Source organism: Carcharhinus amblyrhynchos, unplaced genomic scaffold (genome assembly GCF_965287045.1).
Source record: "Carcharhinus amblyrhynchos unplaced genomic scaffold, sCarAmb.v2.hapA scaffold_454, whole genome shotgun sequence".
NCBI lineage: Eukaryota > Metazoa > Chordata > Chondrichthyes > Carcharhiniformes > Carcharhinidae > Carcharhinus > Carcharhinus amblyrhynchos.
This window is the reverse complement of record NW_027650194.1, coordinates 80,929-97,312: the sequence shown is the minus strand read 5'-3', so window position 1 is coordinate 97,312 and position 16,384 is coordinate 80,929. Positions and strand designations below refer to the sequence as shown.

At 48.1% G+C, this 16,384-nt stretch overlaps 1 protein-coding gene across 1 annotated transcript in view; it reads left to right on the top strand.

Annotated features, from left to right (window-relative positions):
• lclat1 (lysocardiolipin acyltransferase 1) overlaps positions 1 to 16,384 on the top strand; it is a 55,150-nt gene that overhangs the window by 17,714 nt on the left and 21,052 nt on the right. The window contains exon 4 of the mRNA XM_080183873.1: positions 9,765 to 9,911. Coding sequence (XP_080039999.1) covers positions 9,765 to 9,911 — 147 coding nt within the window. The remainder of the gene's footprint in view (positions 1 to 9,764; positions 9,912 to 16,384) is intronic.

Here is a 16,384-nt window from a genome sequence, read left to right as displayed (position 1 = left end):
TGTTCTAAACTCCAGTGAATATAATCTGAACCCACTCAGTCTCTCCTTATATGACAGACCTGCCATCCCAGGAATCAGCCTGGTAAACCTTCACTGTACTCCCTCTATAGCAAGGGCACCAAAACTGTACACAATGGTCCAGGTGTACGTTCAGCAACTGATACAAGAGGACTCCAAGGTCTCGCTGTGTATCCACTGCTCTCAATCTACACCCATTCAAATAATAATGTCTTCCTATTATTGTTACCAAAGTGGATAACCTCACATTTCCTCATAGGACCATTCCTCCATCCAGGTATTAATTTGATGAACCTTCATTGCACTCCCTGTCCGCAAGTACATCTTTCCTTTGATCCACAGCAATGTGGTTGACCCGGAATGGCCTAGTAAGCCACTCAGTTGTATTCAGTTGCTACAAATGGAACAAAAAGGAATGAAGTCAGGTAGGCCACCCAGCATCAATCTAGAAACAACAACCCAAAACCCAGCCCTGTCAATTTGGAAAGTCTGCCTTCCTAACCTCTGGGAACTTGTGTGGAAACTGGGAGAGCTGTCTCATAGACTAGTCAAGCAACAGCCTGACGAGTATAGTCATTCTCACAGAAACAAACCTTCCAGATAATGTGCCAGACACCACGGTCACTATTCCTGGTATGTCCTGTCTGACCGGCAGGACAGACCCAGTACACGGTATATAGTTGAGAAGGAGTTGCCCTGGAAGTCCTCCACATTGACTCAGACCAAATGAAATCTCATGGCACCAGATCAAACATGGACAAGGAAACCTCCTGCTGGTTACCACTTACTGTCCCCCCTGCCCCAGCTGATGAACCGGTACTCCATCATATTGATCACCACATGGAAGAAAGACTGAGGGTGGCGAGGGTGCAGAATGTGCTCTGGGTGAGGTTTCAGTGTCCATCACAAGAGTGGCTCATGGCACTGGGCTGTGGCAGGTGGAAACTAACAATAGGGAGAAACATCCTTGAGTTCTCCTCAGCACCTGCCTGCCGCAGATTCATCTGTCCGTGATTTCAAACAGGTATTAGCAGCACTACAAGCTGAAGATGTGTAGAATTGCCAGCACCAATGAGCTCAACGTGTTCTATGCCTGCCTTGAGTAAGAGTTCAGCAGGAGGACATCTTCTACCCGGAAGGCACAGTTGAACCAGTATCCGAGATCACCATTGCAGGCATCAGATCAGTCTTCTCGAAAGTCCACTCACAGAAAGCAACTGGCCCGCGTGGGGTACCTGGACCTGCACTGAATAGATGGCAGGGATATTCACAGACACCTTCAACCTCTCTTTACAACAACCTCTCTATCTGCTTCAAGAAGACAATCGTCATCCCAGTACCAAAGAAAAACCAAGCAGTGTGCCTTAATGGTGGTGCCTCTGACATCCATCATTTTGAAGTGCTTCGAAAGCTTAGTCTTGGCACGAATAAATTCTAGCCTCCCAGATTACCTGGATCCACTATAGTTTGCCTACTGCCGCATCAGATCCACAGCAGACGCCATCTCCCTGGCCCTATACTCAACCCTGGAACACCTAGATTCCCCTCCAGTTCAATTTTCAAGTTTGCTGATGACACCACTGTTTGAGATCCGACCCACTACAATGTCGAGACAGAGCACAGGAATGAGATCGAGAATCTGGTGAACTGGTGCGGTGACAATAATCTCTCCCTCAATGTCAACAAAACAAAGGAGATTGTCATCGACTTCAGGAAGAATAAGGGAGAACATGTCCCTGTCTACATCAACAGGAACGAAGCAGAAAGGATCGAGAGCTTCAAGTTTTTAGGTGTCCAGATCACCAACAACCTGTCCTGGTCCCCCCCCCCATGCCGACACTATAGTTAAGAAAGCCCACCAACACCTCCACTTTCTCAGAAGACTAAGGAAATTTGGCATGTCAGCTACGACTCTCACCAACTTTTACAGATGCCCCATAGAAAGCATTCTTTCTGGTTGTATCACAGCTTGGCCTGGGCTCCTGCTCTGCCCAAGACCACAAGGAACTACAAAAGGTTGTGAATGTAGCCCAGTCCATCACACAAACCAGCCTCCCATCCATTGACTCTGTCTACACTTCCCACTGCCTCAGCAAAGTAGCCAGTATAATTAAGGACCCCACACACCCCGGACATTCTCTCTTCCACCTTCTTCCATCGGGAAAATGATACAAAAGTCTGAGGTCACGTACCGACCGACTCAAGAACAGCTTCCCTGCTGCCTCAGACTTTTGAATGGATTTACCTCGCATTAAGTTGATCTTTCTCTACACCCTAGCTATGATTGTAATACTACATTCTGCACTCTCTCATTTCCTTCTCTATGAACGGTATGTTTTGTCTATATAACGTGTAAGAAACAATACTTTTCACTGTAAATACATGTGACAATAAATCAATCAATCACATCAACCTTTCTCTACACCCTAGCTCTGACTGTAGTACTACATTCTGCACATTCTCCTTCCTTTCTCCTCTGTACTCTATGAATGGTATATCTTGTCTGTATAGCATGCAAGAAACAATACTTGTCACTGTATACATGTGACAATAAATCAACTCCAGACTGGGCATCCATGAGGTGTGTGGGCCATCAACAGCAGCAGAACTCTACTCCAGCACAATCTGTAACCCCATAGCTCAGCATATCCCCCACTCAAACATTACCAACAAGCCAGAGGATCAACCCTGGGTCAATGGAGAGGGCAGGAGGGCATGTCAGGAGCAGCACCAGGCACACCGAAAAATAAGAAGTTACCATGGTGAAGCTACAACACAGGAATACTTGCCAAGTATTCAGTGGCAGGGTGATACTGCTGCCTCACAGTGCCAGGGACCTGAGTTCAATTCCCCGCTGGGGTCACTGTCTGTGCAAAGTCTGCACATTTTCCCCATGTCTGCGTGGGTTTCTTCCGAGTGCTCCAGTTTCCTCCCACAGTCCAAAAGACGTGCTGGTTAGGGTGCTTTGGCCGTGCTAACTTCTCCCTCAGTGTACCCGAACAGGCACTGGAATGTTGCGACAGGGGGATTTTCACAGTAACTTCATTGCAGTAATAATGTAAGCCTACTTGTAACAAATAAATAAATAACTAAACAGCCTAAGCTGCAAGCAATAAACAGAGCTAAACAATCCCACAATCAAAGGATCAGATCCAAGCTCTGCCACATCGAGCTGTGAAAGGTGATGGACAATTAAACAACTCACTGCAGGAGGAAACTCCACAAATATCCCCATCCTCAATGACAGAGGAGCCCAGCACGTCAGTGTAAAAGATAAGGCTGAAGTATTCACAGCAATCTTCAGCCAGAAGTACCGAGCGGATAATCCATCTCCGCATCCTCCAGTGGTCCTCAACATCTCAGATACCAGTCTCCAGGCAATTCCATTCGCTCCCCGTGATATCAAGAAACAGTTGGAGGCACTGGATGCTGCAAAGGGAATGGGTCCTGATAACATTCCAGCAATAGCACTGAAGACTTGTGTTTCAGAACCTGCTGCTCCCCTAGCCAAGCTCTTCCAGCACAGTTACAACACTGGCATCTATCCAACAATGTGGAAGATTGCCCAGGTATGTCCTGTACACATAAAACAGGACAAATCCAACCCAGCCAATTACTGCCCAATCAGTCTACTCTCAATCATCAGTAAAGTGATGGAAGGGGTCATCGACAGCGCGATCCAGCAGCACCTGCTCAGCAATAACCCGCTCAGTGACGCCCAGTTTGGGTTTCTCCAGGGTCACTCAGCTCCTGACCTCATCACAGCCTTGATCCAAACTAGGGCAGAACAGTTGAACTCCAGAGATGAGGACAGCCCTTGACACCAAGGCAGCATTTGACCAAGTGTGGCATCAAGGAGCCCTGGTAAAACTCGAGTCAATGGGAATTCCCACCCTAAGAGCACTGTGGGTGTACCTACACCACAGAGACTGCAGCAGTTCAAGATGGCAGCTCCACATAAAATGGAATGGGATTGTGGGTTTGCGCTGTGGCTAATGAATGTACAAGCAGTAAACTGAGGATGAACTTGGAGAAAGTGTTGGCTCGTCCTGGGTGGGAGTGATCTGAAGCTGCAGGATAATGGGGCCACGGAAAGGGGACAGTGTAGATTATCGTCCGGGACTGAGAGCTGATTCAAGAATAGAGGGTAATTTGACAGGGTAATGAGTGGTACTGGCATATTTGTAACAGCGGGTTTAGGCAGTTACTCAGCATTGTAGGGCAAAGGGAGAGATGTATAGGGCAATTGCAACATAATATTAAACCAGAGACTGTATCTGGAATTGAAGAAGCTTTTGAGAAGAAAGATTATTAATGTTAGCATGTTTGAATATTCTATTCTGTGCAGCAGAGTAAGAAGGCAACATTTTCTGAAGGGTGACCAGTCAGAGGCAATAAATGCTGATGTAGCCTGTTCCCATCAAAGAGATAAAAATAAGATCAAAACTGTACATGCTACTCCAGGCTCAGTCTCGCCAAGGCTCTATATAACTACAATAAGACATCTGTACTCCTGCACTCAAATCTTCTTGTAATAAAAGCTAACACATGTCTTAATTGCTTGCTGTACCTGCATGTTAGCTTTCAGTGCTTTGTGAATAAGGACACCCTAATCCCTTTTGAAGTTCAGCTCTTCTCAGTCTCTGCCGTTTTAGAAGTACTCTGTATTTCTGTACTCCGACCAAAGTGGAGAACCTCACATTTCTCCACATTGAATTTAAATTGTTGCTCACCCAATCATAATCCCCTGAACGTGTCTTTGCATCCTCCTCATAACTCGTGCTTCCATGTAGTTTGATATCACCTGCAAACTTGGAAATTTTACATTTAATTCCCACACCCAAATGATTGTTTTAGATTGCGAATAACTTGGATTCTCCACCTGTCACACAGTACTAACCTGAAAATGACCCATTTATTCCTACTCTTGTTTTTCTGTTCGGTAACTAGTTCACAATCCATACCAGTATATTATTCCCAATTACAAGGGCTCCAATTTTCTTCACCTAACCTCTGGTGTGGCACCTTATCAGAAGCTTCCTGAAAATCTAACTATACTCTGGTTCCCCCTGACCTATCTGCATGTTACAAACAGTCCAAAACATCATCTCAGTGAGTTGTAGTGATCTGACTTGTTGCCTGGGAAGATTCAACAAGTAATTGAAAAAAGCTGTAAGACTTGAAATGGGAATGTGCAGGTCCTTGGGGAAAGAGCCATTAACTTTCTAAACAGCTGGTACGCTCAGTCCCATATCTACACTTAAAAAACCTTCAAAACCAAACTTCTAAACTGGGCTGGAAGCAAACTGAGCATTTCCTGTTACAAGAACTGCAACTTTAGTGATGTGACTAAGTTGCTAAATGAGTTACTCTGTATCTAACCCCGTGTTGTACCTGTCCTGGGAGTGTTTGATGGGGGGGACAGTGTAGAGGGAGCTTTACTCTGTATCTAACCCCATGTTGTACCTGTCCTGGGAGTGTTTGATGGGGGACAGTGTAGAGGGAGCTTTACTCTGTATCTAACCCTGTGCTGTACCTGTCCTGGGAGTGTTTGACGGGGGGACAGTGTAGAGGGAGCTTTACTCTGTATCTAACCCCATGCTGTACCTGTCCTGGGAGTGTTTGATGGGTGGACAGTGTAGAGGGAGCTTTACTCTGTATCTAACCCCGTGCTGTACCTGTCCTGGGAGTGTTTGATGGGGACAGTGTGGAGGGAGCTTTACTCTGTATCTAACCCTGTGCTGTACCTGTCCTGGGAGTGTTTGATGGGGACAGTGTGGAGGGAGCTTTACTCTGTATCTAACCCCGTGCTGTACCTATCCTGGGAGTGTTTGATGGGGGGACAGTGTAGAGGGTGCTTTACTCTGTATCTAACCCCATGCTGTACCTGTCCTGGGAGTGTTTGATGGGGACAGTGTAGAGGGAGCTTTACTCTGTATCTAACCCCATGCTGTACCTGTCCTGGGAGTGTTTGATGGGGACAGTGTGGAGGGAGCTTTACTCTGTATCTAACCCCGTGCTGTACCTCTGCTGGGAGTGTTTGACGGGGGAACAGTGTAAATTTGATGTGATTTATTATTGTCACATGTATCAGCATACAGTGAAAAGTATTGTTTTTTGCATGCTATACAAAGCATACCATTCATAGAGAAGGAAAAAGTTTAAAGTTTGTTTTTATTAGTCACAGGCAAGGCTCACATTAACACTGAAATGAAGTCACTGTGAAATTCTCCTGCTCGCCACAATCTGATGCCTCTTAGGATCAACACACCTAAGGAGCATTGTAGTGTAGTTTACTGTGTATTTAACCCTGTGCTGTCCCTGGGAGTGTTTGAATAGCCAGTATACTGTGATGCTGAGGATTGAGTATTGCTGTAGCAATGCAGTGACATGCCTCCTGCTGTGTCTCACTGTCGTATGGTGGATTGGGTGAATCGTTCTGGGTCTAGTGGGTGTGGTCAGTAAACAGTCAGCTAAACTAGAATGCACAGGCTGGCACAGCATGGGGTTCCACCCTGCTCTGCACCAACCAGTTTCCCCTGCCCCCCCCGGCCGGGGCCAGCTGTCCTGGGCTGTCACCATCTAGAGATGCCGGTGTTGGTCTGGGATAAGCGCAGTAAGAAGTCTCACAACACCAGGTTAGAGTCCAACAGGTTTAACGTAGAACACTACAGCACAAACAGGCCCTTCAGCCCACAAGTTGCGCTGATCATATCCATACCTACCAGGCCTATCTATAACCCTCAATCCCGTTAAATCCCATATACTTGTCCAGAAGTCTCTTAAAAGACCCCAGTGAGTTCACCTCTACCACAACCGACGGCAGCCGATTCCACTCGCTCACCACCCTCTGAGTGAAAAACTTACCCCTAACATCACTTCTGTACTTGCTCCCCAGCACCTTAAACCTGTGTCCTCTCGTAGCGACCATTTCAGCCCTGGGAAATAGCCTCCCAGAATCCACCCTACCTATACCTCTCAACATTTTATAAACTTCTATCAGGTTGTCTCTCAATCTTCGTCTCTCCAGGAAGAAGAGACCTAGCTCCCTCAACCTATCTTCATAAGGCATGCCTCCCAATCCGGGCAACATCCTTGTAAATCTCTGCACCCTCTCAATAGCTTCCACATCCTTCCTGTAGTGAGGTGACCAGAACTGCGCACAGTACTCCAAGTGGGGTCTGACAAGGGTCTTATAAAGTTGCAGCAGGTTTATTTGGTAGCAAACACCACTAGTTTTCAGAGCACTGCTCCTTCATCAGATAAGTGGGAATTCTGTTCACAAACAGGGCATATAAAGACACAAACTCAATTTACAAAATACTGATTAGAATGTGAGTCTTTACAGCTAATCAAGTCTTAAAGGTGCAGACAATGTGAGTGGAGATAGCATTAAGCATAGTTAAAGAGATGTGTATTGTCTCCAGACAGCACAGTTAATGAGATTTTGCAAACCCAGGCAAGTCATGGGGGTTACAGATAGAGTGACAGGAACCCAAGATCCCGGTTGAGGCCGTCCTCGTGGGTGCGGAACTTGGATATCAGTCTCTGCTCAGCGACTCTGCGCTGTCGTGTGTTGTGAAGGACGCCTCGGAGAATGCTTACCCGAAGATCAGAGGCCAAATGCCCGTGACCGCTGAAGTGTTCGCCAACAGGAAGAGAACTGTCTTGCCTGGTGATTGTTGAGTGATGTTCATTCATCTGTTGCCATCATGTCAGCATGATCTCCCCAATGTACTATGCCTCAGGACCTCCTTTCCTGCAGCGTATCAGGTAGACAACATTGGCCAAGTTGCAAGAGTTTGTACCATGTACCTGGTGGATGGTGTTCTCACGTGAGATGATGGCAGCCGTGTCAATGATCCGGCATGTCTTGCAGAGGTTGCTGTGGCAGGGTCGTGGTCACTGTTCTCCTGAAGGCTGGATAGTTTGATGTGGACAGTGGTCTGTTTGAGGTTGTGCAGTTGTTTGAAGGCAAGATGTGAGGGTGCACCAACTACAATCCCACCCAGTCTCTATCCCCATAGCCCCATTTACCCTGCTAGTCCCCCTGATACTAAGTGACAGTTTAGTATGGCCAGTCAACCTGACACGCACATCTCTGGATTGTGGGAGGAAACTGGAGCACACAGGGACACAGGCGGCACAGTGGTTAGCACCTCATGTGAGGTGATGCATTTTGGCCGGAATAATGTAGGGGTAAGTTATATGATAAAGGGTAAGCCCATAAGGAGTATAGAATCACAGCAAGACCTGGGGGTGCAAGTGCACAAGTCTTTGAAGGTGGCAGTGCAAGTGGAGAGTATGGTGAAGAAAGCCAGTGGTATGTTAGCCTTTATAGGAAGGGGTATAAGAGCTGGAGTCTAATGTTGCAGTTGTACAGAACGTTGGTTAGGCTGCATTTAGAGTACTGCGTCCAGTTCTGATCGCCTTACTACCGGAAGGACGTGGAGACTCTGGAGAGAGTGCAGAGGAGGTTTACCAGGATGTTGCCTGGTATGGAAGGACTGGGGTTTGAGGAAAGATTGAATAAATTGGGGCTCTTTTCCCTTGAAAGACGCCGACTGAGGGGGGGTCTAATAGAGGTATATAAGATTATGAAGGGTATAGATAGAGTAAACAGACGTAAGCTATTTCCTATGATAGAGACACGTAGGACAAGGGGCCATGGGCTTAAGGTGAGGGGGGAGAGGTATAACACAGATATTAGAGGGAGGTTTTTCACACAGAGGGTAGTGGGGGTATGGAATGCTCTGCCAAGTAAGGTGGTGGAGGCAAACACGCTAGAGTCATTTAAGAGTAACTTAGACAGGCACATGAGTGGGTTGGAGATGGGTGGATATAGGAGATTGTTTTAAATAAGGTTCATTAGCATTGGGGCGTCCCTGGTAAGGTAAATGGATATGGTACAACAATAATGTTTTTTTTTCCTCTTTTCATTCACAGGTTTTAAGTCGGTCCGCCTTGTTGTCCAATGAGGGGCATACATGCGATGGGTCGTACTGGGGCTGCTCTTGGTTGTTTGAGATTGGCCTAGTGCTTCATGTCGTTAGTGTGTGCCTAAACTGGACCAGATACTGGGCAAGACGACAGCTCAGTGACTATCACTGATTGCTGTGCAGACACATGGATTTGGGCCAGTGTCTGTGGGAGTTTGCACATTCTCCCTGTGCTTGCGTGGGTTTTCTCCGGGTGCTCCGGTTTCCTCCCACACCCCAAAGATGTGCTATTAGGCTGATTGGCAGTAATAAATTGTCCCTAAATTAGTTTCCCTCAATGCGGATGGCCATAAAACATTAGATAAGGGTCATGGGTGGAGGGGGAGACTGGTGATGTTAAGATGGCGGCATGGGCTCGTTGGGCTGAAGGGCCTGTTTCCCGGGCTGTTTTTGTTGTTTGTTCTTTGTATAGCACCATGGACCCAGGTTCGATTCCTGGCTTGGGTCACTGTCTTTGCAGTGTTTGCGCATTCTCCCCATGTCTGCGTGGGTTTCCTCCCACAGTCCAAAGACATGCTGGTTAGGTGTATTGGCCATGCTAAGTTCTCCCTCAGTGTACCCGAACAGGTGCCAGAGTATGGCGACTTGGGGATTTTCACAGTAACTGCATTGCAGTGTTAATGTGACAATAATCAATAAACTTCAAACTCTCTGTTTCTCTGTGTGTCTCTCTGCCTCTCCCCAGTCACTCTCCCTTTGCCCAGCTCCTCTGTTTCTCCGTTCACTCTGCTGTGTTTCCCTTTTCAGGCTGGGCCATGCAAGTAGCTGCATTCATCTTTGTTCAGAGGAATTGGGAGGCAGACCAGGAGTACCTCAGTCTCATGTTGAATTACCTGTGTGACATCAAGCATCCTCTGCAGCTCCTTATGTTTCCTGAGGGTACAGATCTCACAGGTATGTCTCCAGCCTGTCCTTCTCCAAGCCCCTCAAACCTACTTTCCAGTGCCTGGATATCTCCCAGCCACTCCAGCCTGTGAGACACAGCTTCCTTAATTCCTGATTTCCACTCGGGGCAAAGTTTACCAATCTGCCTTGGGAAACAATGTCTGATCTTCCGAGAATGTGGTGTCCTGAATGGACACAATTCTCCAGTTGAGACTGAGCCAGTGTTTTATACTGGTTTAAAATAACCTCCTTACTCTGTACTTTATGGGTCTATTGATAAAGCCCAGGATACTGTATACTATATTAATCACGCTCGCAGTGATTTATGCACATATACACCCACATCCCTCAGTTCTTGCACCCTTTTAGCTTTTTTATGTTCTGTCTCCATGTTATTCTTACCAAAATACTTTACAGTTCTCTGCATTCAGCTTTGCTTGCCACTGTCTGCCCATTTCGTTAAACTATCCGTATTCCCTTGAAGTTTATCATTATGAGCGGCACAGCAGCACAGTGGTTAGAACTGCTGCCTCACAGTGTCAGGGTCCTGGGTTCAGTTCCTGGCTTGGCTCACTGTCTGTGTGGAGTTTGCATGTTCTCCGTGTCTGTGCAGATTTCCCCCAGGTGCTCTGGTTTCCTTCCACACTCCAAAAATGTACAGGTTTGGTTGATTGGCCATTCTAAATTGACCCTAGTGTAATGGGGATTAGCAAGGTAAATGTGTGGGGTTATGAGAGTAGGGCCTGAGTGGGATTTTGGTCGGTACAGAATTGATGGGCTGAATGGCCTCCTTCTGTACTGTAGGTATTCTGTGTTTCTAAGGTCACATTGAGTATCCACCTCCCTCAATTTATACCCACTCCAGTAATAATCTGACTTCCTGTTATTGCTCCCAAAGTGGATAACCTCACATTTATCCACATTATACTGCATCTGCCATGCAGATACCCACACACTCAGCCTGTCCAAATCACACTGAAATATCTCTGCATCCTCCTCACAGCTCACCCTCCCACCCAACTTTGTATCATCTTCAAATCTGAAGATAATACATTCAGTTCCCTCTTCCAAATCATTCATATATAATGTCAACAGTTGGGGTCCGAGCACAGATCCCTGCGGAACCCCACTAGTCACTGACTGCCAATCAGAAAAAGGCCCAACTCTTTGCTTCCTGCCTGCTAACCAGCTTTCTATCTGAGTATTGAAGGAGGAATACATTTTCTTCCCTTTTCCCTGAGCATCAGTCTGTTTTCAATATTGCCGTGACGTCATTCCCATGTGGCTACCTCAGCTGCAGATCACCAATCTGATTTTGCATGCTTTGTGTTTACTGACAGACATTGTGAACCCTTATTATATTCCCTCTTACTCCATCTCAATCTAATATCTTACTCTCATGCCATCTGATCCTCCCAATTATTTTCTGCACCTTGTTCCCCTTACTAGTGCTACACTCTGGCTTTCCCCCCACTGTCAACCATCACCGGCAAGCCCTTCCGTGTCAACATTGATCGCAGCCTGCTGAGAAACAACCCGTTCCCCCCCCCCACTGAACTGGTCACATGAGACCAATTCCCCCTGCCTACAACAGCCCCCATTCCCCCCACCCCCACCAAACTCAAACCCCTCTGACCTTCCCCCCCCCCCCGTATCCCTCACACTCTGACCTCCCCCCCCCCCCCGTATCCCTCACACTCTGACCTCCCCCCCCCATCCCTCACACTCTGACCTCCCCCCCTCCCCTGTATCCCTCACACTCTGACCTCCCCCCCCCCCCATCCCTCACACTCTGACCTCCCCCCCTCCCCTGTATCCCTCACACTCTGACCTCCCCCCCCGTATCCCTCACACTCTGACCTCCCCCCCCCCCCGTATCCCTCACACTCTGACCTCCCCCCCCCCGTATCCCTCACACTCTGACCTCCCCCCCCCCGTATCCCTCACACTCTGACCTCCCCCCCCCCCGTATCCCTCACACTCTGACCTCCCCCCCCCCGTATCCCTCACACTCTGACCTCCCCCCCCCCGTATCCCTCACACTCTGACCTCCCCCCCCGTATCCCTCACACTCTGACCTCCCCCCCCCGTATCCCTCACACTCTGACCTCCCCCCCCCCGTATCCCTCACACTCTGACCTCCCCCCCCCGTATCCCTCACACTCTGACCTCCCCCCCCCCGTATCCCTCACACTCTGACCTCCCCCCCCCGTATCCCTCACACTCTGACCTCCCCCCCCCCGTATCCCTCACACTCTGACCTCCCCCCCCCGTATCCCTCACACTCTGACCTCCCCCCCCCCCGTATCCCTCACACTCTGACCTCCCCCCCCCGTATCCCTCACACTCTGACCTCCCCCCCCCGTATCCCTCACACTCTGACCTCCCCCCCCCGTATCCCTCACACTCTGACCTCCCCCCCCCCGTATCCCTCACACTCTGACCTCCCCCCCCCGTATCCCTCACACTCTGACCTCCCCCCCCCATCCCTCACACTCTGACCTTCTCCCTCCCTGTAGCCCTCGCACTGAGTTCTCTCCCCCCCCACCCCCCCTTTCCCCCACCTACATGGTTATAAGTTGGGATTTGCATTAATATGCGGTGTGTCAGATGCACCATTGTGTTTAGTTTTGAAAGTTGCTGGCAGCGCTGACAGCTTCCAGTCGTTTACTTTTGGGGATGTTTTGAAGCTCGGGGAGGTATGTTAGTTATTTGTGATTTGTTCTGGAGTTGGCTTTGTGTTGGGCTGTGGACTCCAGCTCGGAGAGAGATGGGGTAAACAGTCTCAGGCTTGTAAATGGGCTGAATAATTGGTCAAACATTGCCTTGTTATTCTACCTTGACACTCTGTACTGAGTTCACACGGTATATTATCATCAGTTTTATTGTCCTGTCCCTGTCACTCATCTCTCCCACCTCACTTCCCTCACCTCCTGAAGGATAGATGCACAAACTCTTTCCAATAGTTGAGGATCTAATAAGGAGCCAGAGATAGAAGATTAAAGGCAAGAGATTTAGCCCTGGCAGTAGAATCTTTAGACAGAGCAGCGAGGCTGTGGGAATCAGGTCCAGGATTAGTGAATGCAGCAACATTCGAAAATGAGATTGGACAGGGATTAGGGACATGGGAATTGTGAATGGAAGTGTTTGCTGCTGGAGTTGGTAAAAGTTAGACCAATGACCAGGATCACTCCTCATCGACCCAACCTCCTCCTATCCACTCTGTCCACAATCCTAATGCTTCCACCCCATCGCATTGACTCATTGAGGGACATGGACAGAGTGGATAGGGAGCAGCTGTTCCCCTTCATTGAAGGGTCAGTCACAGGGAGACATAGGCTTAAGGTGAGGTGGGGGAGGGGGTTTGTGAGGAAAAGCTTTTTTACCCAGAGGGGGGTGATGGTCTGGAATGCGCTGCCTGCGAGGTTGGTGGGGGTGAGTTGCCTCACATCCTTTAAAAAGTATCGGGCTGAGTACTTGGCACATCAGAACATTCAGGGCTATGGGCCAAATGCTGGCAAGTGGGATGAGGTGGGAGGTCAGGTGTTTCTAATGTATCGGTGTGAACTCGATGGGCCAAAGGGCCTCTTCTGTGCTGTATAATTCTATGAATCCCAATGGATAAAACCCATCTCATTAACTCATTCTACACAAGCCCAATGGATCAAACCCCTTCCCATTCACTCCCATTGTGCACAATCCCAGTGGATCAAACCCCTTCCCATTCACTCCCATTGTACACAATCCCAATGGATCAAACCCCTTCCCATTCACTCCCATTGTACACAATCCCAGTGGATCAAACCCCTTCCCATTCACTCCCATTGTGCACAATCCCAGTGGATCAAACCCCTTCCCATTCACTCCCATTGTGCACAATCCCAGTGGATCAAACCCCTTCCCATTCACTCCCATTGTACACAATCCCAATGGATCAAACCCCTTCCCGTTCACTCCCATTGTACACAATCCCAATGGATCAAACCCCTTCCCGTTCACTCCCATTGTACACAATCCCAATGGATCAAACCCCTTCCCATTCACTCCCATTGTACACAATCCCAATGGATCAAACCCCTTCCCGTTCACTCCCATTGTACACAATCCCAGTGGATCAAACCCCTTCCCATTCACTCCCATTGTGCACAATCCCAATGGATCAAACCCCTTCCCATTCACTCCCATTGTGCACAATCCCAATGGATCAAACCCCTTCCCATTCACTCCCATTGTACACAATCCCAATGGATCAAACCCCTTCCCATTCACTCCCATTGTACACAATCCCAATGGATCAAACCCGTTCCCATTCACTCCCATTGTACACAATCCCAATGGATCAAACCCGTTCCCATTCACTCCCATTGTACACAATCCCAATGGATCAAACCCCTTCCCATTCACTCCCATTGTACACAATCCCAATGGATCAAACCCCTTCCCGTTCACTCCCATTGTGCACAATCCCAGTGGATCAAACCCCTTCCCATTCACTCCCATTGTGCACAATCCCAGTGGATCAAACCCCTTCCCATTCACTCCCATTGTACACAATCCCAATGGATCAAACCCCTTCCCATTCACTCCCATTGTACACAATCCCAGTGGATCAAACCCCTTCCCATTCACTCCCATTGTGCACAATCCCAGTGGATCAAACCCCTTCCCATTCACTCCCATTGTGCACAATCCCAGTGGATCAAACCCCTTCCCATTCACTCCCATTGTACACAATCCCAATGGATCAAACCCCTTCCCGTTCACTCCCATTGTACACAATCCCAATGGATCAAACCCCTTCCCGTTCACTCCCATTGTACACAATCCCAATGGATCAAACCCCTTCCCATTCACTCCCATTGTACACAATCCCAATGGATCAAACCCCTTCCCGTTCACTCCCATTGTACACAATCCCAATGGATCAAACCCCTTCCCATTCACTCCCACTGTACACAATCCCAGTGGATCAAACCCCTTCCCATTCACTCCCATTGTGCACAATCCCAGTGGATCAAACCCCTTCCCATTCACTCCCATTGTGCACAATCCCAGTGGATCAAACCCGTTCCCATTCACTCCCATTGTACACAATCCCAGTGGATCAAACCCGTTCCCATTCACTCCCATTGTACACAATCCCAATGGATCAAACCCCTTCCCATTCACTCCCATTGTACACAATCCCAATGGATCAAACCCCTTCCCGTTCACTCCCATTGTGCACAATCCCAATGGATCAAACCCCTTCCCATTCACTCCCATTGTGCACAATCCCAGTGGATCAAACCCCTTCCCATTCACTCCCATTGTACACAATCCCAGTGGATCAAACCCCTTCCCATTCACTCCCATTGTACACAATCCCAATGATCAAACCCGTTCCCATTCACTCCCATTGTACACAATCCCAATGGATCAAACCCCTTCCCATTCACTCCCATTGTACACAATCCCAATGGATCAAACCCCTTCCCATTCACTCCCATTGTGCACAATCCCAATGGACTAAAACTCCTTCCCATTCACTCCCATTGTACACAATCCCAGTGGATCAAACCCCTTCCCATTCACTCCCATTGTACACAATCCCAATGATCAAACCCGTTCCCATTCACTCCCATTGTGCACAATTCTAATTGTCCCAAACCCCTTCCCGTTCACTCCCACTGTATGTACTCCTCATGGAACAAACCCAGTTGTATTCCTTAGTGACAGTTTCTCAGTTAGTGGGTGTTGGTAGCTATTGCTACCTGTTACCCAGTCACTGCTGAGGAATATAGAGGGTGTAAAGTTTGAATCATTCTGTAGAAATCAGACATTGGGTTCCTGTTTTCTGCTGATATTACTGAAATGTTGTTCTGTGAATGAATACATGGGCTCAGGGAGCAGGATTAAGAACCCAAGTTATTTTTAACAATTGTTTACACGATTCCCAGCCAAGGATAAAATTCCTTGGCAAATGAGTTCAGGATTTGTCAGAATTTAGATTCTGGCGACATTTCCTTGCATGCGGAGGAGGCTGTGTGAGAGATTATGTTTAACTGTGTAATCTCTCATCTCTGTGTCACCAATGAAAAAATAGTATCAAAGAATCCCGACGGTGCAGAAAGAGGCCATTCGGCCTGTCAAGTCTACACTAACTCTCCAAAAAAGCATCCCACCCAGACCCTCCACTCTGCCCATATCCCTCATGCCAACCTACCAGCCTTCTCCCTGCACTCCTAACTCCTCAGGCATGGTGGATTTGGTAGATCTAGGGAACCGTGGTGCACTAAAAGAGTTGAGTCGATGGTTAAAAAGAAAAAGGAGGCTTATGTTCGGATGAGATTGGAGGGCTCAGATAGTGCACTAGAAAGCTTTAGATTGGCTAGGAGGGAGTTGAAGAGTGAGTTGAGAAGGGCTAAAAGAGGACATGAGAAGACTTTGGCTGATAGGATTAAGGAGAATCCTAAGGCGTTCTATAAGTATGTCAAGAACAG